General features: G+C 40.8%; 1 protein-coding gene across 1 annotated transcript in view; it reads left to right on the top strand.

Annotated features, from left to right (window-relative positions):
* Window positions 1–628: 628 nt before the first annotated feature.
* Window positions 629–19938, top strand: part of Arg2 (arginase 2) — a 38105-nt gene continuing 18795 nt past the window's right edge. The window contains exon 1 of the mRNA XM_026385114.2: window positions 629–722. Within this exon, the coding sequence (XP_026240899.1) occupies window positions 629–722 (94 nt within the window). The remainder of the gene's footprint in view (window positions 723–19938) is intronic.

Genomic DNA, 19938 nt, shown 5'->3' with positions numbered 1-19938 from the left:
GCTTTTATTGGCCGGCCCTTGATACAGCCTCCTAGGCGTCAGCAGCAGGGGCGTGTCCCTGGTTGGGACCGCCAGCTCCAGGGTGGAATGATGTCATCGTAGGCGTGTCCCGAGAACCGGAGGAGCAGTGGGCGGGGCCCACGGGAAGGTGTGCCGGGGGCTGGTTGGGGGCGCGGGCGGTGTGGCCGGGGCGGGGCCTAGGTGGCGGTGACGTCACGGGGCGGCGCGGCCCGGCCGGCGTCTATAGGTAAGCTCTGCGGCGGTCGGGGGCCCTCACTCGAGGCTGCCAGCAGCACCCACACGCTTCTCTCTTGGCTTCCCGGCGCTTCTGATCATGTCCTTGAGGGGCAGTTTCTCGCGTCTTCTTCGGACGCAAATGCATTCTGTCCTGAAGAAGTCCGTCCACTCTGTGGCTGTGATAGGAGCCCCTTTCTCTCAGGGACAGGTGAGAGCTGGGAACCGACACCGTGGGCAGGATTTCCCGGCTCCCAGAACTGGAGAAAGCGGCGGTGGGGTGCTGGAGGCCCGGAGGCGAGGCCAGGAGAGGTTGGGGCAACGGTGAGGGCGAGAGCCGGCGGTTTCCTGCGATTGGGCACCGGGAGAACGCGTGGGATTTAGCCGGACCGAGATGGAGAGGGAGCGAAGGGGGGATGGATGGTGCAAGGGCCGTGGGCAGCGAGAGGGCGGGCTTCAGCGGCCTCCCCAGAAAGAGCGGGAGAACGGTAGCCCCAGTCTGGGGTGATGGAAGGGAGGAAAGGAGGAAGAGGGTTCCTCCTGCCTCAACTCCTGAGTCGCTGGGATGACAGGCATGCACCACCGTGCCCGGCCTTGCTTCAGCTTTCACTGCACTCAACATTTTCCCCTACAATTATTCGCCGAGGAAGGCGAAACCCGCCACAATGCCCGGTGGAAAATCGACGGAGAGGAGGTGCGAAGAGGATCCTTTCTTCCAGAAAGCGTTAACCGGGAAAGAAATTGGCACTGTTCTCTCCCGGGGCGGGAGGACCCGAGGGGCTGTTTTGTTTTCTCTTCAGTGAAAGAAACCTGCAGTCGTAGAGGGCTTGCTCACTAGTGGCCAGATACCTGGCCCCAGCTAGCCACAGCCACACACACCCAACCCGCAGATCCTAACCTGTCTCAGCCCCTCCCTTGTTTTGGACTTTGCTGACCCTTCTCGCAGGAGGAAGTTGATTTAATCCAAGGAATGGAGTTGTTTCCCAGTGTAAAGGTTAGATAAAATGGCCAGACCTCATAGATGGAAGTAATAGATGGAAGGACAGATGCTGTGTCAGGTTTTCAGAGGAGTCTATTAGGAACCAAGTGTAGTACTGCAGATTTCTGTATTTTTTTTTTTTTTTTGTGAACTAAATTATGTGTGTGTGTTTTGCCCCCATCTTTCCTTCCATCTAACTATAATTTGTGTGATTTGCAGAAAAGAAAAGGAGTGGAATATGGTCCAGTTGCTGTTAGAGAAGCTGGCTTGCTGAAAAGACTCTCTGCTTTGGGTAAGTGGCTGCATTTTATGTTTGTACAGGACTGTTAATGGACCACTTTGGAGTTTTCTCTCTCATTTTTTTTTTTTTTTAATGGTACTGGGGATTTAACCCAGGGGTGCTCTACCATTGAGCTACATCCCAGCCCTTTTTATTTTTTTGAGATAGGGCTTTTTTGCTAAGTTGCTGAGGCTGGCCTGGAACTTGTGATCCTCCTGCCTCAGCCTCCCAAGTTGCTGGGATTTCAGATGTGTGCCACTATGTTGGGCTTGGAGTCTTATCTCTTATATCCATGGCCTACAGTGTCATCTGTGTACTTGGGAACAATCTGCCACATCTATCTCTTGTTCTTTGGATTACATCTGCAGTTTAAGATCTGTCAGGGAATCTTTAGGGAAAGTTGCAATAAAGAGTTGATGTGGAAGTCCAGGGGTGAAATGAGGCTGGGCCTGGGACAAGCTGCTAATGGCATGCATCAGGTGCTGAGAACACTTTCACCAGCTGTTTTTTTTTTTTGGTCCTGGGGATTTAACTCAAGGAAGCTTTACCTGAGCTACATCCCATTCCTTTTTATTTTTTATTTTGCAACAGGGTCTCATTAAGTTGCTTAGGGCCTTGCTAAGTTTCAGAGGCTGGCTTTGAACTTGCAATCCTTCTGCCTCAACTCCTGAGTCGCTGGGATTACAGGCATGCACCACCATGCCCGGCCTTGCTTCAGCTTCAACTGCACTCAACATTTTCCCTTACAATTATAGTTTTCAAAACTCAGTCTTGAGATGCTTATGAGTCATCAATCAAATTTCCTCTCTTCAAATTCATTTCCTCTCTAGGGTTTATGGTTTTGCATTACTGTAAGCAGGGCGTAGAGCTGTGTTTTTCAAACCTACCTGATTAGAAGATCACCTGAGTTACTCATTAAAAATATAGGTTCCTAGACTCCTCCATGGAAGAGTCTGGTCATTGGGTCTGAGGTGGGACCCAGATTTGTGCATTTTTCTTTTGCTTTCATCTTTTTTTTTTTTCCCCCTGTGATACTGGGGATTGAACCTAGGGGGTGCTCTACCACTGAGTTACATCCCTAGTCCTTTTTTCATTTTTTTTATTTTGAGACAGTCTTGCTAAGTTGCCCAGGCTGGTCTTAAACTTGCAATCCTCCTGCTTCAGCCTCCTGAGTAGGTGGGATGACAGAAGTGTACCACCGTGCCTGACAGATATAAGCATTTTTACAAGCCCCTCAGATAACCAGTCTTAAAAGTTGCAGTCTTGTAATTAGGATAGTACTTCAAGTTTTTAGAAACAAAAGTAAATCTGATCCAAAGATAAATGCAATTTGTATAGTAATGGCATCTTTTAGTAACAGGGTACCAAATTTCATAACTTTATAGATAGGAAGGTTCTCCTTATGTCTAACCTAAATATTTCTGGCTGATACTCAAGGTCATTTCCTCCATTACATATTTTTTTTCTAGTACTGCAAATTCCAAATATGTGACAGCAGGGTGATCTGGAGATAGGATCACAGAATTCCCTACTCTTCCTCTAAAATCTCTGCTGATGAGTCCATTACACGGATCAGTAATCTCCTTCCAAAACCTGCAGGAATAATGAAGTTACTGAAATCATCTAAAGTTGAGGTGTATGCCTCCACCTTTATAAGGATATGACGACTCAGATTGAATATTCAAAATTCTTCTCTGTTCAATAATTGCAGTTTCTTCTTCAGTAGTATCTCCTTCTTAGTCATTTTAATAACTCACCAAGTTCACTACCAAAGTGAAAGATAAACTGCTAAGATTTGGTCTTTTTATTTTTTACAGTGCTAGGGATCCAACCCAGGGACTCAAGAACCTAGGCAAGTGCTCTAACACTGAGCTACACCCCAGTCCCGGTCTTCTTTTAATGTGTCAAGGTAGCTACTGGGAGGAGGTTTTTTGTTTGTTTGTTTTTGGTGTTGGGGATTAAATCCAGAGTGTTTTACCACTGAGTTACATCCCTAGCCCCTTTTTGTTTTTTATTTTGAGAGAGAGTCTCACTGAGTTGCTGAGGCATGAATAGCAGGCTGGGGAAACCAAAAAAAAAAAAAAAAAGAGAGAGAAAGTAATTTTCCTTAATTCCTTTGTTCTTGCCTTTTGCTCTGATGTCACTAGCTGCTCTTCTGTGTTGCTATGGCGTCACATAAACTTCTGTTTTCTTAGGTGAATGTATTTATTTGACTTAGTGTCTGGACTTGTTTTTCCATTTCCCTGGACTCAATAGGGCATGAGTCTCATAGGTAACCATTTATTTTAGTACATTAAGAGGGCCAGACAGAAATGAAGAGAGATGGCTCTGTCAAAGCTCAGAGGCAGGGCTGGGGTTGTAGCTCAGTGGTAGAGCGCTTGCCTGGCACGTATGAGGCATTGGGTTCAATCCTCAGCACCATATAAAAATAAATAAATAAGATAAAGTTATTGTGTCCATCTACAACTAAAAAAAAAATGTGTTAAATAAAAAAATCTCAGAGGCAGTCCATCTGCTCCTGATTCTAGTTAGCTCTGATGTCCACAGCAGTTTGTCTTTTTCTCATTAGAAGTAGAATGATTGTCTGTGGGAAAAGATAGCTGTAAACCAAGATTAAGGCTGTAAGTCTCTATCTTTTTAATTCTGGTAATTTGACTCAGCTGTGCCACTGAAGAAGCCACAGTCACTGAGAAATCTGTTCAAACGAGCTTGCTTCTGACCAGGCCACAAGTCCTGGTGTCCAGAAAGTCATTTGTGGGTTATTCTGGTTCTTCTCAATTAGACTAATGACACTTATTCTTCCTAATCTACTTGGCACTCTAACAGATAGAACAAGAATCTCTTTGGTTGAGACAAGTTGAGAACCAAGAATCTAGTTTGCTTCCACAAGAACTGCTGATAAGAGGACCTGAGATAGTTGTTTAAATATAAAAATCTTAAGTAAGAGAGCTGTTCATTTGGGACAGATCGATATGTGAGTTCAGGCATCTGTATTTGCTTCCAACAGTTGGTAGAGGACTTTAGGAGTCACGGGTTTAGTTGCATGATAGTGATGCGTTAGCCTGGCTTCCTTCCTGCCATTCCTCTGAAGTTAGCATGGAGGGAATTTGTCTCATGACTTTGAAGAGTGAAATCAATGGACACAGGGTGAGAGCAAAGTAACAGAATTTATTAGAGTAATAGAAAGAAAGCAGACTCCCAAAGGGTAGAGGACCCAAGAAAGGGATACTGAAGAGTAGCTATTATCTAAGTGTTTATATGAATCTAAGGGTTAAGGAAGCTAGCCTCCTACCCAACCCTGGGAAAGGCACTCAGTGTCCACAAGCTCTTCATGTGCTCTTTGGTCTGATCATGTTTCCCTGCCCCCTTGTTTTGATGAGGGTCCACTATGAGTTTTTTCTGTTTCTATAGGAATCAGCCTGACCTGGATGAGGCCTGGTGTGTGTTCTCAGCCTGGCTGAATAGAAACCTGACTTGAAGGAGCCCAAGTTTTCTGCCTGTTCATTTTAACCTTTTCTCCTGCCTCAAAACTACCTAGAGAAAGCTCAGATTGTCAGCCTTTATTTTATTGGATTTTTTTTATCACCTAGCTGACTGCTTTGTTCCTAAATAGTCTCCTCTGATAGCCAATACTACTCTCTCTTGGCCTCCTTTCTTCATTGAATTGTGGGGGGATCTTCTCCCTAACTCTCACGTTGAGGTTCCCAGTATTATTCCTGCCATTTTCTGATGAATGTGACCAATCTCATTCACTCCCCACTTACTCTCAACAACTTTGACCTTCCTCTAGAAAGCCAAGTTTACTCCTCTACCTTTGTTTTAAGTAGCCGCAGCTCAATGTTACAGATATGTTAAACCCATCATGTTTAAAAAAATGTTCATTTTATCTTCTCTCTCAAATCCACTTTTTCTGTTGTCTTGTCATTATTTCACACTGTCACCCATTATCTAGTTACTCAAGTCAATTCAAAGAACATCACAATTCTTTTCTTTCCCTTTTGCTTCTTAAATCAGTTTATCACCTCATCTTAGCGATCTTATCTCCTAAATGATTAGATTCCTTCTCCACAATACTGCTCAAGTTTTGTTCCTATTGTCACACTGAATATAACTTTCAAATGGTATCTCGTGTCCTCTTTTTTCATTCCTCACTTTAACCTTCTTCAGTGCTACCATAATGGTATTTCTCCCCTCCCCAATTAATGCTAAATACCTTTTATTTGAAATTTTACAAGCCACATTTCCAAGGCATCTTGAAGAAGATAGACGTGAAAATGTGTTTTAAAGCAGTGATTCTCATCTATGATTAAGACGTTCTAAGGTGTTTTGGATCATCAAGAGCAATACAAAATCTTCAAAACTAGTTTTAAATCTATTTTATTTAAAACCATTTACAAATAGGCCAAATATTACTCAGCCTAAGAGAACATCAACCTTTTATACTTCAACAACATCATAGTCCAAAAAGACTAATACTTATTGCTGATTCAGCTCACAATATTATCCCTTCCCAGGCAGCAGTGCTGTGTCTAGAAATATTTTATGGTCGCCCTTTTTTTAATATTTATTTTTTAGTTGTATTTGGACACAATACCTTTATTCTATTTATTTATTTTTATGTGGTGCTGAGGATTGAATCCAGGGCCTCGCATATGCTAGGTGACTACTCGACTGCTGAGCCACAACCCCAGCCCCTTTATGGCATCAGAGATTGACAGAGCCATAAGGCATAGCCCTGCCTACAAGAAATTTACAGTGTATCCTGAAAGACAGGAAATATCCATAACAGACAAACGGAACTGGCTCCAAGTCCACACCTCTTTCTTAACAGGAGCTGTTACCCATATAAGTCATCACATGTTTTAGCAAATGAGCCACAGGAATAGCCTAGCAATTAGATGCTGCACTGAGTTTCAACTTGACATATTGAAAAGAAAGAGTGCATTTTATTTTATATTTTTCTGGTGCTGGGGATTGAACCCAGGGTCTCACATATGCTAAGCACACGTTCTACCATTGAGCTACAGCCTCAGCCCCTAAAAGGACTTATTTAATTCACTGATATTTGTATTCACTCATGTTTTCACTCCATTGAATCAAGAAAAAAAAATGTAACTCCAAGACAACTGTACTCTAATGTTTGCTGTACCAAATGAAAGAACGGATTGTCCATGTCCTAGAATTTCTCATAGTTCCACATCCTTATGTCAGATTCAGTAGTTGCTGCTAAACCAATGTACAAACTCAGAAAGTGTGTAGATAGAGCCCCATCCTACTTCAGGATCCATGCTGATGAAATCATTCAAGGTCATTTTGGAGTTTCTAGTTTCAGTGCAAGGGTATGGTGAAGGAGGCTCTCTCTAGTTCCCACTGGAGCCTTTCATGTGAGATTGTTCAGAAGCAAAGTTTTTCAGATAGGATTCTATGTGGATCACTCTAAATTTCCCAGATCACAAGTCCATTTCCAGGTCTTGCTTGCTGTTTACAGATAGGTGTCAGAATGACACCTTTTGATATGAAGACAGCATAACATTCTTCCAAAGGATACTGGTTGTGGTTTTTGATGTATTTATAGAGCTTCCAAATATATTCAGTAGCCGCTGCTATAGACCCAGGTGTCCTGTGGGGGTGCTGGCTAGCTGGTAGAGGGTGGTGGGAGCAGAGTCCTCCTCCATGGCCTGGGACTCACCAACAGGACCCACCGAAGGAATCCATTGGTACACAGCAGCTCCAGAGTGGTATTTCTAAAATGCTAATCTCTGTTCTTCCATGGCTAGCTGACTTTCTTTCTTTACTTTTTCTTTCCAGAGCTAGGAATTGAACACAGGGGATTGATTCAGCATACTAGACTGAGCTACACTGACAGCCCCATGGAGCTCTTTTAAATGCAGCCATGCATCTCAGGCCTGTCATTCATATACCACCAGTTGCCATATCCATAGTCTGTCTGCTTGTATTATTTATTTTAGCTGTGTTTTTTTTTTTTTTTTTTTGGTTCCAGGGATTGAATCCAGGGGTGCTTAACCACTAAGCCACATCCCTAGCCCTTTTCTGTTTTTTATTTAGAGACAAGGTCTTGCTGAGTTGTTTAGGGCTTTGCTAAGTTGCTGAAGCAGGCCTTGAACTCTCGATCCCCCTGCCTTAGCCTCCTGAGCTGCTGGGATTTCAGGTGTGCGCCACCATGCCTTGCAGTGTTTTTCTTAATATTGGCTTTAAAGCTTCATACTTTTAAAACATAGCCTGCCCCTATAATGAACTGTGAAGTCTCAAGATTTACACTAGTACATTTTAATGCTTAAAGCATTTGAATGCTTTTATATTTGGGTATTTTTCTTTCAATCATTAGTGGTATCTGTTCTGTACTTACCAACCAATAGGAGAGATTCTGCATAATTTGACCCTCCCTGCCTCTTATACTTACTTCCACACATTCCACCTTGTTTTCATTGAAGTTAAGGCTATAGCCACTTGACCTAGGATCCACAAACAGAAGAACTCATCAAATTTTAATTTGAAATTCAAGAATAAAGGTCAGCTAAGGATTCTTTCTCCTTTCTCTGATAGTGGAGGCCACGGCAGCAATAGTATCTTTCACTGGACCATTTAGCAGTGTGGTGTTTGGTTGTTAGGGGGTGGGGGTCATTAGTCCTGGCAGTGGGCATTTAAACAGACTTAGATTTTATTTATTTAGTGGTATTGGGGCTTGAACACATGAGTGTGGTTCTGCCACTGAGCTAAATCCCTAAACTTTTTCAATTTTTATTATTTATTAATTATTATAGTAATTATTATTGCAGTACTGGAGGTTGAACCCAGGGGTACTTAACCATTGATTTTATATCCCCAGACCTGTTTATTTTTTATTTTGAGATGGGGTCTCCTTAAGTTGCCAAGGCTGGCCTGAAACTTTGGATCCTCTTGCCTCAACCTTTCAAGTAGCTAGGATTACAGGTGTGTGCCACACCAGACATTTTTTTAAATAATTTTTTAAAATATATTTTTTGTTGTTGTAAATGGACACAATACTTTTATTTTGTTTTATTTATTTTTATATGGTGCTGAGGATCAAACCCAGTGCCTCCCATGTGTGAGGCAAGTGCTCTGCCACTGAGCTTGTGCCTGGCTTGGTTTTTTTTTTTTTTTTTTTTGTATCAAGGCTTGAACTCCGGGGTATTTAAGCTTAACCACCGTCAAAGCCCTTTTAAATATTTTTATTAGAGGCAGAGTGTTTTTAAAAAATTTTTTTAGATGTTGATGGACCTTTATTTTATTCATTTATTTGTATGTGGTGCTGAGAATTGAACCCAGTGCCTCACACATGCTAGGCAAGCATTCTACCACTGAGCCACAACCCCAGCCCTAGAGACAGAGTCTTGCTGAGTTGCTCAGGGCCTTGCTAAATTGCTGAGGCTGGATTTGAATTTGTGATCCTCCTCCCTCAGCCTCCCAAGTTGCTGGGATTACAGAGGTGGCTTGTTTTATTTTTGAGATAGGGTCTTGCTGAATTGTCCAGACTGGGTTTGAATTTACAAATCCTCCTGCCTTAGCCTCCTGAGTAGCTGGGATTTCAGGAATGTGCACCTGAATCAGATTTATATTTTCTTAAAGATTGGGACTAGGGCTGGGGGTCTAGCTCAGTGGTAGATAATGTATCTAGCATGTATGTGCAAGGCTTTAGGTTTAAGCCTTAGTACTGCAAAAACAAAAACCCCAAATCCAGAGAGATTCTGGGAATGACCCCCGCATTTAATTATTTTGTTTTTCTGCTAAATTAGGCAGAACAGGTTTCTGTTGCTTGCAATTTAAAAATCTTAACTGATAAACCTGTTTAAAAGTTCTAGTAAGAAACAAGTTACCACAAGGACTGCGCCTGGCTTTTTTTTTTTTTTTAATATATATAGTCAAAGTTTTCTCTCTCTAGGACCTTGATCATAAATTTATTTTTTTTCAAAGTTTCATCCCCATCATTAGCGTTGGACACAATCTTCTTTTTTTTCAATATTTATTTTTTAGTTGGACACAATACCTTTATTTTATTTATGTATTTTTATGTGGTGCTGATGATCGAACCCAGGGCCTTGCATGTTCTAAGTGAGCATTCTACCGCTAAGCCACAACCCCAGCCCGGACACAATCTTCTTATTAGTTAATATAACCCAGGTTACAATTTCTTTGGCCTTTAATCTGGGTGTGTATCTTAATTCCATTTCATTTAAGCAGTTCCCTGTTCAGTTGGCACTTTGATTTTTTTTTTTTTTTTTTTTTTTTGGTACTGGGGATTGAACCCAAGGGCACTTAACCACTGAGCCACATCCCCAGCTCTTTTAATTTTTTAAATTTTGAAACAGGGTCTCACTAGGTTGCTTATATCCTCACTAAGTTGCTGAGGTTGGCTTTTAATTTGTGATCCTCCTGCCTCAGCCTCCCATCCTGCTGGGATTACAGGCATGCACTGCCATGCCCAACGGTACTTTGATTTTTGAAATATCATATTCACTAATGTGACTTCTTGAAAATAGCAGCTAGAGTCTAAATAAACTTAAAGACATCTTCAAGTTCGGGACTTATGTTAGTCAAATAAAGACAGCCAAACAAGTGTGGCCTTCTAGGGAACTACCAGAATGATCAATGTTGCTGCATCCTGCACAGCAAGGGATCAGTAAACCAACGGAGGTATGAACCAGCTGATAAAATTAAAGGTCTGAAGAAATATTTAGAAATAAAGACAAAGACATAAAAATAGTTTAATGGGGGTGGATGGGTGTTGGTGGATGGATCAGACCTTAAGGGTCTGCTGTCTCTAGCAAACAAAAGCCCACCATCTTTTATTTATAGGTAAGCACATCAAAGGGATTTATTGTAAGAGAAAAACTTCTTCAAAATAAACAAAAAGCGAAGTTGAGCACCAGGCACAGGCTAATCAGGGCTTATCTACTTGTGCAACAGCTGGCGCCTCCAGTCTATTGAGTGTGACCATATTTCTTCCACTCCAGGGCAGCAGGCATCAAAATTCAAAGCTATGGAACCCATAAATTCCATGCCAGGCAAGGAATCTGCCCTATCGGCAGCAGCCATCTGCAAATGGGCATGTCTTTCAGCAATGTTGCACCGAAAGATACCCAGAAGCTACAGTCTGCTGTGGAGTACAAAGCAATGATTTATTTGCTGTTCCTGACATATCAAATAATGACAATTCTCTCAAAATAAAAAGTAAAAAGTTTCTCAGTGGTAGTGCATCCCTGTAATGCAAATAAATAAATAAAACAATTTCTAAAAATTCAAAATTCCAACTAATGAATAAATAAGAAAAATGATACATTCAAATAATGGAATATTCAGCCATAAAAGGAATAAAATACTAATTCATATGACAACATGGATGAACCTTGAAAATATTATGCCAAGTATGTCAGGAATATAGACACAAAAGGTCACAGGTATGATTGCATATGAAATGTCTAGAAGAGGCAATTATTGGTTCTCAGGGGCTAAGGGCAATGGGAAATGACTGCAAATGTACAAGTTTCTTTTGTAGCATGATGAAGTTGTTCTGGAATTGGATAGTGTTGATGGTTGTACAACTTTGAACATATATGTGTTTGTATGTATGAGTGTGTGCATATATAAATACACACACACGTATGTATATATGTGTGTGTGTATAAAATATTTTTTTTGGCAGGGGTAGGGGAGAGTACTGGGAATTGAACCCAGGGACACTTAACCACAGATCCACATCCCCAGCCCTTTTTTATTTTTTATTTTGAGACAGGGTCTTGCTATCTTGCTGAGGCTGGTCTTGAACTTGTGATCCTCCTGCCTCAGCCTCCTGAAATACTGGAATTACAGGTGTGCACCATCATGCCTGGCTGTCAATATTTTAAGAATCCTTGAATTATAATTTCTAAAAGGGTGAATTTTTTAGTATGTGAATTAGATCTTAATTATAGTAACCAAAAATTATATAGGCAGTTGTGATTGCTAAGGATATGTGGGACCTCTGAATTACCAGTACTGGTCTATTTTTGTGACTTGAGTATTAAAAGGTGTATGCATTACAACTACTGTTTTACTTTATACAAGTTTGATATATTTGTTTTGTTTTTATATTGTGAAACATAACATAAAAACTGTATACTTTTTAAATCATGTCTGTTGACAGATATGGATCTTAGGGTGCCAATCTTTTTTCTTTTTTTAATATTTATTTTTTAGCTTTAGGTGGACACAATATCTTTATTTTATTTTTATGTGGTGCTGAGGATCGAACCCAGTGCCTCATGCATGCCAGGCATGCGCGCTACTACTTGAGCCACATCCCCAGCGTGCCAATTTTCAACTTCTTATTTATTTGGGGTATTAGGAAAAGAGATTAAGCTAGTGTTTTTGAGAGCTGTCTGAATAGTATTTATAAGCCTTTGAGACAAAAATTGGTTTCTAGGTTGACTGAACAGCAACTGTCGGTGATCTTTTTGAAGGGAGTTGGGGGCAGGCGGTGTATGACCCAGCAAATCCTTTGCTTCTGCTACTCACTCTCTTCTATTGGACATAGTCTGTCTTTACAGTAAGGAGAAATAAAAACAGAAGGATCAAAACAAAACAAAACAAAAAAAGAAACAAAAAAATTTGTCTAAGTTCTGAGTATGTGATTGGAAGCTAAGGTATTGGAATGAACTTGTTTAAGATCAGTAAAGTTTTTGTTTGTTTGGGTTTTTATTGGTACCAGGGATTGAACCCAGGGGTGTTCTATCACTGACATCCCCAACCCCCCCCTTTTTTTTTTTTATTTTGAGACAGGATCTTGCTAATTTGCTTAGGGAGTCATTGAGTTGCTAAGTCTAGCCTGGAGCTTGCAATCCTCCTGCCTTACCCTCCCAAGTCATGGGGATTACAGGGATGCACCACCATGCCCAGCAAAATCAGTAAGGTTTTGAATTTCTCTGATTTGTAAAATTATTTGGATATGCTTTTGTTTTTGTTTAGTGATGCTGGGGATTGAACCCAAAGCCTCACTCATGAGATAATTGGTTATATTTTTAAAAGATTAAATGTCTAGCAAATTGACTTTATTTTTCCCGTCTTAATCCATTTTATGTGTTTATAACAGAATACCTGAGTCTGGCCAATTTATAAGGAACTTATAAAGGCTTTTGGTTCTGGAGGCTGGGACGTCCAAGATCAAGGGCCTATTTGCTGCATCATAACATAGTGAAAGACATCACATGGCAAGAAAGATCAAGAATTTGCAGGCTCAAACTGCCTGAATTTGCAGGCTCAAACTCTTTTAATTGGCATTTTATCCATTTGTTCAGAACCTGAACTCTTTCTGTTATGCCCCACCTTTCAACACTATTACACTGGGGATTAAATTTCCAACACATGCTTTGGGGAATAACACATTCAAACTATAACAGGGTTCAGCAGAACACCAAACCACTGCACTGCTTTGGACTTCATCTGAGCCACGCTGATCTTGGAGGATGGGTGGCGTGGAGGAATAGGAATGAAGGCCTTTGAGATATGGCATCTCTTTTGGTTTCCCCACTCTCAATCCTACTTGCATTGTCACTAATAGTTTCCTACTTCTTTGGCTTCAGCTTTGTATTTTCCAGTTTTCCTTTATATTGCAGATTCCTCTTAGAAAGTGAATATATTATCAATAATTTAGTAGTGCCTTAGTAAATGCTAATATCACTGATGGTGTACCAGAAAATGGGCATGTCTATTGGAATTTGGCAAGTTTCGATGTCTTTCCAGTTTATAAAGGTAGCAAAGATTATAACTTATACCTCTTATTTCAAAGTTGTTAGATATCTAACATTTTCCATGTAACATTTTCCACTATGCTAGGCATTTAAAATTACCCCATTTCATAATTTGTAAAAACGCAAATCATGACTACCTCATAGCCATTAACATGGTTACCATAAAAAACACCGGAAAATGAGTGTTGAAGTGTTGGAGAGGATGTGGAGAAACTGGAAGTCTTGGGCACTGTTCACAGGAATGTAAAATGGTGTAACTACTAGGAAGACATGGTGACTGCTCAAAAAATTTTAAATAGAATTACCATGTGATCCAGCAGTTCCATTTCTGGGCATATACCCAAAAGAATTGAAAGCAGGGTCTTGAGGAGATATTTGTACGCCCAGCATTATCCATGATTGTTAAAAGGTGGAAGCCACTAAGTGTCCATTGATGAATGAATGGATAAACAAGATGGTAGGCAGACAATGGAATATTATTCAGCCTTAAAAGGCAGGAAATTTTGACATATGCTGTGATATGGATGAATCTTCAGAGCAATATATTAAGTAAAATAAGCCAGTCATAAAAATGTAAGTACTGTTTATGGTTTAACTTATGAGGTTTCTTTTTCTTTTTTTAAATAAAACCAATCCCACAGCATTTAGTACATTGTTTTGATTTGTAAAAAGGCTGGGGAAGAGGGGAAAGAAGTAAAGTATAGTCTGAAGAGGCTAGGAAACATTCCCAAGGTCATGAGGTCAGCAGTTTGGTTGAGAACCTCATTTCTTACCATATACATCCTGAACTTCTTTTTGGCTCAGTCAGCTGCCTTCTCAGCTTTGACTAAGGCTGAAGAAATGCAAAGTAGCATCATCATAAGATGTATGGTCTTCATCTTCCTTTGAAGATCTTGTGTATTCCTAGTATCCTCCTCTCATGTTTCCCTGATTTGCTCTTGCAAATTACCCATAATCCTCAAGCCCCTGTTTTTCTGACTTGAGTATGAATTCTCCAGACTTTCTTCCTCTCATCTCCCAAATTACTTGCATTGACAAAGATCCTTTTTGTTCATCTCCCTCAAAGTATGAGTTTAATCACAGCATTAAATAAGATTACATGTGGTAAGAACCTAAAATATCAATGGCTTAAGAAAATTAGTTCATTTTAAACTCAGTCTGGAAAGAAGTAATTCAGAACTGGTTTGGTGGCTGTGTTCCTTCAGACCTAGATTCTTAACTTGTGCTATTGGCAAGACATCTACTTAATGGTCCCAGATGACTTAGTCTCATTTATGGCACAAGATGGAAGAATGAAAAAAGAGGGTAAAGCAAGAACTTTTCCTTCCCAAGAAGTTGCTGCAGGACACTTCTGCTTATCCTGTTGGCCAGAACTGGTCACATGGCCACATCCAGTTCAAGAAGCTGCTCAATTAAGAGTTTTTTGCTGGGTGTGGTAGTGCTCACCTGTAATCCTAAAAGACTGAGGCAGGAGGATCGAAGGTTGAGGCCAGATTCAGCAACCTAGTGAGATTCGTCTCAAAGTAAAAAGTGCTGGGGATGTAGCTTAGTGGTAAAGTGCCCCTGGGTTCAATGCCCCCCCCCCCAAAAAAAAGAGAAGTCATGCACCCAGCTAAAAATCTGTTGACAGAAAGAACAGACATTAGAGAACTAACCCTCAACTCGATCTCCCTGTGTTCTAGATTCCATCCCCTTCTGCCTTTGTGAGAGTTCTTGCTCTAGCAGTTACACTTTTTCTTTCTTATAACTCAACTTGCTCTACTAACCTGTTTCTTCAATAATTAAGAATACAAATTTACCCATCTGCTACCTCCCTTGGCCTTAGGTAGCCCTTTAGCTATTGTCCAGTTATTTTGTTACTTCAGAACCACCTTCCTGGGCCATCATTGGAATAAAACTAGTCATGTTGAGATTCCCAACTACCTGCTTTCTAAGATAGTGGGTGCTGTGACATTCACCTTATTTGACATTATTGAACACTGCTTCCATAATGAAAAGGATGCTACTCTCTGGTTTTAACTCTTCAGGTTCATTTAGAGAAAAAGAGGTAGATCCTCTTTTTCTACCTACCCATTTCACATTGCGTTTTTAGGAATCTGTCTTTGATCCTCTTGCTTATACTTAGTTGGTGGTCTGTTCATTTCCATAGCTTTAATGTCCTCTCTGTGCTTCAGAGTTTTATCTCTAGCACTCATTTCTCCTCCCAGCTCCAAACCTGCACACAAGATGTCTTCCATATACTTTCTCTTTTTCTTTTTTAAGCTTTTTTTTTTTTTTTTTAGTTGTAGGTGCACACAATACCTTATTTCATTTGTGTGTGTGCTGAGGATGGAACCCAGTGCCACAGGCATGCTAGGTGAGTGCTCTTCCTCTGAGCCACAATCCCAGCCCTGTATCTCCTCTTTTTAATTTTTTATTATGGAAGTATTCAAACATAATGACAGTAGGCAGTGACATAATCAGCTCTATATAGCCTTCAACCAGCATCAGCTATTGTCAGTCACATGGGTGTTTTCCACCCACCTCTAGACCATGTTGAAGCAAAGTACAGACATTGGATTATTTCCTTTGCAAGTTTCATTTTTGTATCTTCAAAACCGAAATTCTTTAAAACTTAACAAAAATATAATTATTACACCTAAAATAAGTTAATTTCAAATATACAGTTTTGGGTAATCTCCCAATTTGGAAAACCTCTCCACAAAGGTGATAGAGAAAGAAAACACTTTGTTATTGAATAAGCATGAAACCAGAATGTGATATATGTCACAGGCAATCTGCTAAGAGATTACACAGACCATGGAAAGCTCATATTTTTATTTAGTCAAGCAGGAACAATCCATTACAAAATGTTTCCATGGTAAACAATAGCCAAGCTTCAAGAAAGAGGACTCAACAGTATTTTCTTTCATACAAAGTGCATGCTAACTGAATCATAGAAATTGGAGTTGATGACCTGTGTTAAAAGCCAAAAGTGATTAGCTTTACCTGAAGGGAAATGCATTTCTCATACCTTAATTGAGATGGTAGTTTTGCAAACTGGAGCAAGATGCCTGCCACCTGTGCCTAGGGAAAGTAGTTTCATTCTCTCCCATAGGAGGAACTGGGAGGTTGTAGCACTTATCTCCCTAGGTGTTTATATTTCCAGAAGATGGCTCCCAGGTGGCGTGATATTATCAGCCATTGGGTATTGCCTAGAATTGGTCTATTGACTCATTTCCATGTCTACATATTTTCAGCAGAAGGGTCCCTAACACTTCAATGCCAACAAATCCAAAACAATTTCCCTGTCATCTTCTTCACTTCCTTCCCCAGTCTCTTTCTCTTTTATATTTATTTTAGTTTTTTGAGACAGAGTCTTACTTTGTTGCCCAGCCTGGCCTGGAACTCCTAAGCTCAACTGCCCTCCTGCCTGAGCCTCCGGAGTAGCTGGAACTACTGCACAAATTACCATGCCTGGCTCTCTGTGTCTTTCATCTCTGGAGGCCATGCCTGGCTCCCTGTGTCTTTCATCTCTGGAGGTAACAGAGCCAGAAAGCTGGAGACAGACCTTTTATCTGCCCTGCATGCCCCTTCACTACTGCAGGAATCTGTTTTCTCCACATTGTTATCTGAGCACTAGATCTAAAATGCAAATTTGTTTTTTACTTCCTGACTTGAAATCTTACCTCCCCACTACCTTATGATCTGGGCTCTGCCCCCTCCTCCCACCACATCTTCCCACAGCCCTCCTGGTACACCATGGCTCAGGGAACTTGTGAATTGTTCTGTAGGGCTGAATTATTATGTGCCTTTCCTTTTTTTTTTTTTAAGTATTGTTTTTTGTTTTTTCTTTAGTTGTTGACGGACCTTAATTTTATTTATTTATATACAGTGCTGAGAATCAAACCCAGTGCCTCACACATGCTAGGCAAGCACTCTATCACTGAGCCACAGCCCTATTATGTGCCTTTCCTAGAAAGTACTTCCTCCCTCTTTTATTCTTGGCCTGTACTGTCAAGACTCCCAAATTCCCTCTTCTGAGAAGACCTCCTGGCTCTTCCCTTCTGTCATCTTTCTTCCCTCCAAACTCTGAACACGTGTGTCACAGCAGTTAGACATGGACTGGACTGCCACTTTCCCTAACTGTCTTCTCACCAGGCTCTGAGCTCCATGTCTCATCTCTGTATCCCCAGGACTTAACAGAGTTCCAGGCACACAGTGAGCACATAGTGAACTTTGGTTGAAGGAAGAAAAGGAGCAAAGCAACCTAACTGTCACCTGTAACACTGTGACCCATGGGATTTTTCCAGATCACTGTTTCCTTTCTCTCAATGATTTGCTACTCAGAAGTCACTGGTTTCCCAGATTTTTAAGAATGCATGACTCAAAGGATAACCATCATATATCAAACTTTAACTCTTAATTAACTACCAATTAAGAGATTCATTCAAGCTAAATGTTAGCAGGTAATAATGGCTAGTTTATATTGCCCCCTCTTGGTTTTTGTTTGGTTTTGATTTTTTTTGGTACCAGGGAATGAGCCTGAAGGTGCTTTACCACCGAGCCACATCCCTAATCCTTTTTATTTTTTATTTTGAGACACTGTCTAAGTTGCCTAGGGCCTTGCTAAATTGCTGAGCCTGGCTTGCAACTTGGGATCCTCCTGTCTCAGCCTCCTGAGTCACTGAGATTACAGGCATATGCCACCACACCCAGCACCCCCCTTTTTTGTGTGTGTGATGTTGGGGATCAAAACCAGGTGAGTGGCAAATGTTCTAGAACTGAACTATACCTCCAGCCCTATTACCCCCTTTTTGAAACATGTTCTTAAATCAGGAAGTAAATCGGTAATAATGAATGTTCTAGTTATTTTAGACAGGTACTTCATTATTCCTTTAGCATCCAGATAACACAATTCAAAGGCAGCACCTAAGGGATTACAGTGGTTGATTTAAATTATTTAATCTTTGAATAAATTTTCTTTATTTAATGACTGAACTCTTCTGGTATTAAGGAGGTATAAAATAGCTGTGGTGGTGCTCAGATTGAAAGAGAAAATGGGGTCTGTAGTCCTAGTGGCTTGGGAGGCTGAGGCAGGAAGATTACAAGTTTGAGGCCAGCCTCAGCAATTTAGTAAGGCCTTGTCTCTTCCTCTTGCACCACATCCCTCCTGGTGCACCAAGGACTCAGGGAACTTGTGACATGTTGACAACATTTTAATGTGGTCTCCCTTAGCAACTTAAGGAGACCCTGTCTCAGGAAAAAAAAATAGGGGGGCTGGGGATGTAGCTCAGTGGCACAGTGTCCCTGGGTTCAATCCCCAATATATTAAAAAAAAAAAATAAGAGAGAAGATGGTGTCTTCCTGGCTTCCTCCCCAATGCAGGAGGACTCATGAATAGAAGTAACAGAAATAGGAAACTTCTGCCTTTGTGAACCAAGAGTCACAAAGCAGAGCAGGGTGTGCGTGGCATTGTGTTTAGGGCTTTCAGAGGATTGGTGTTCCAAGAGTTAATGTCCTTGACTTTATAATCTTTCATAGGGAATGTAGAAAATTCAATGTGGAAAAAGCATACTACAGGGACGCAGCCACTTCAATGTTTATAGCAGCACAATTCACAATAGCTAAACTGTGGAACCAACCTAGATGCCCTTCAGTAGATGAATGGATAAAGAAAATGTGGCATATATACACAATGGAATATTATTCAGCATAATAAAATAAAATCATGAGAATAAAATCATGGGATTTTGGGGCTGGGGATGTGGCTCAATCGGTAGCGCGCTCGCCTGGCATGCGTGCAGCCCGGGTTCGATCCTGAGCACCACATACAAACAAAGGTGTTGTGTCCGCCAAAAACTAAAAAATAAATATTAAAAAATTCTCTCTCTCTCAAAAAAAAAAAAAAAAAAAAAGATCATGGCATTTGCAGGTAATAATGCTAAGTGAAGTTAGCCAATCCCAAAAAACCAAATGCCGAATGTTTTCTCTGATATAAGGAGGCTGATTCACAGTGGGATAGGGAGCAGGAGCATGGGAGGAATAGATGAACTCTAGTTAGGGCAGAGGGGTGGGAGGGGAAGGGAGGGGGCATGGGGTAATTAATGATGGTGGAATGTGATGATCATTACTATCCAAAGTACAGGTATAAAGACACAAATTGGTGTGAATATACTATGTATACAACCAGAGACATGAAAAATTGTGCTCTATATGTGTAATAAGAATTTTAATGCATTCTGCTATCATATAAATAAAAAATTTACATAAAGAAAAAGAAAAGAAAATTCAAGGTGGATTTTTTAAAAATTTTGGCACTAAGTGACGGGATTACAGGCATGCGCCACCACACCCTTTAAGATGGACTTTTTAAGGAGCCATTTCAATGAGAAATCAGTGGGCCTGTGCTTGCTCCTTCTCACCAAAAATCTGTTTTTAATCAAAATGATATAGTAAGCTCAGTGTGGTGGTGCCTACCTGTAATACCAGAGACTTGGGAGGCTGAGGCAGGAGGATTGCAAATTCTAAACCAGCCTCAGCAACTCTAATGAGATCCTAGGCAATTTAGTGAGACTCTATCACTAAATAAAATATAAAAAGGGACTCGGGGGTGGGAGTTGTGGCTCAATAGCAGAGCATTGCCTCACTCATGTGAGGCACTGGGTTCAATCCTCAGCACCAAATAAAAATAAAAAAAC

Source organism: Urocitellus parryii, chromosome 6, assembly GCF_045843805.1.
Source record: "Urocitellus parryii isolate mUroPar1 chromosome 6, mUroPar1.hap1, whole genome shotgun sequence".
Taxonomy (NCBI): domain Eukaryota; kingdom Metazoa; phylum Chordata; class Mammalia; order Rodentia; family Sciuridae; genus Urocitellus; species Urocitellus parryii.
The sequence above is the reverse complement of the archived record's forward strand: the minus strand, read 5'-3'. Positions and strand labels throughout refer to the sequence as shown.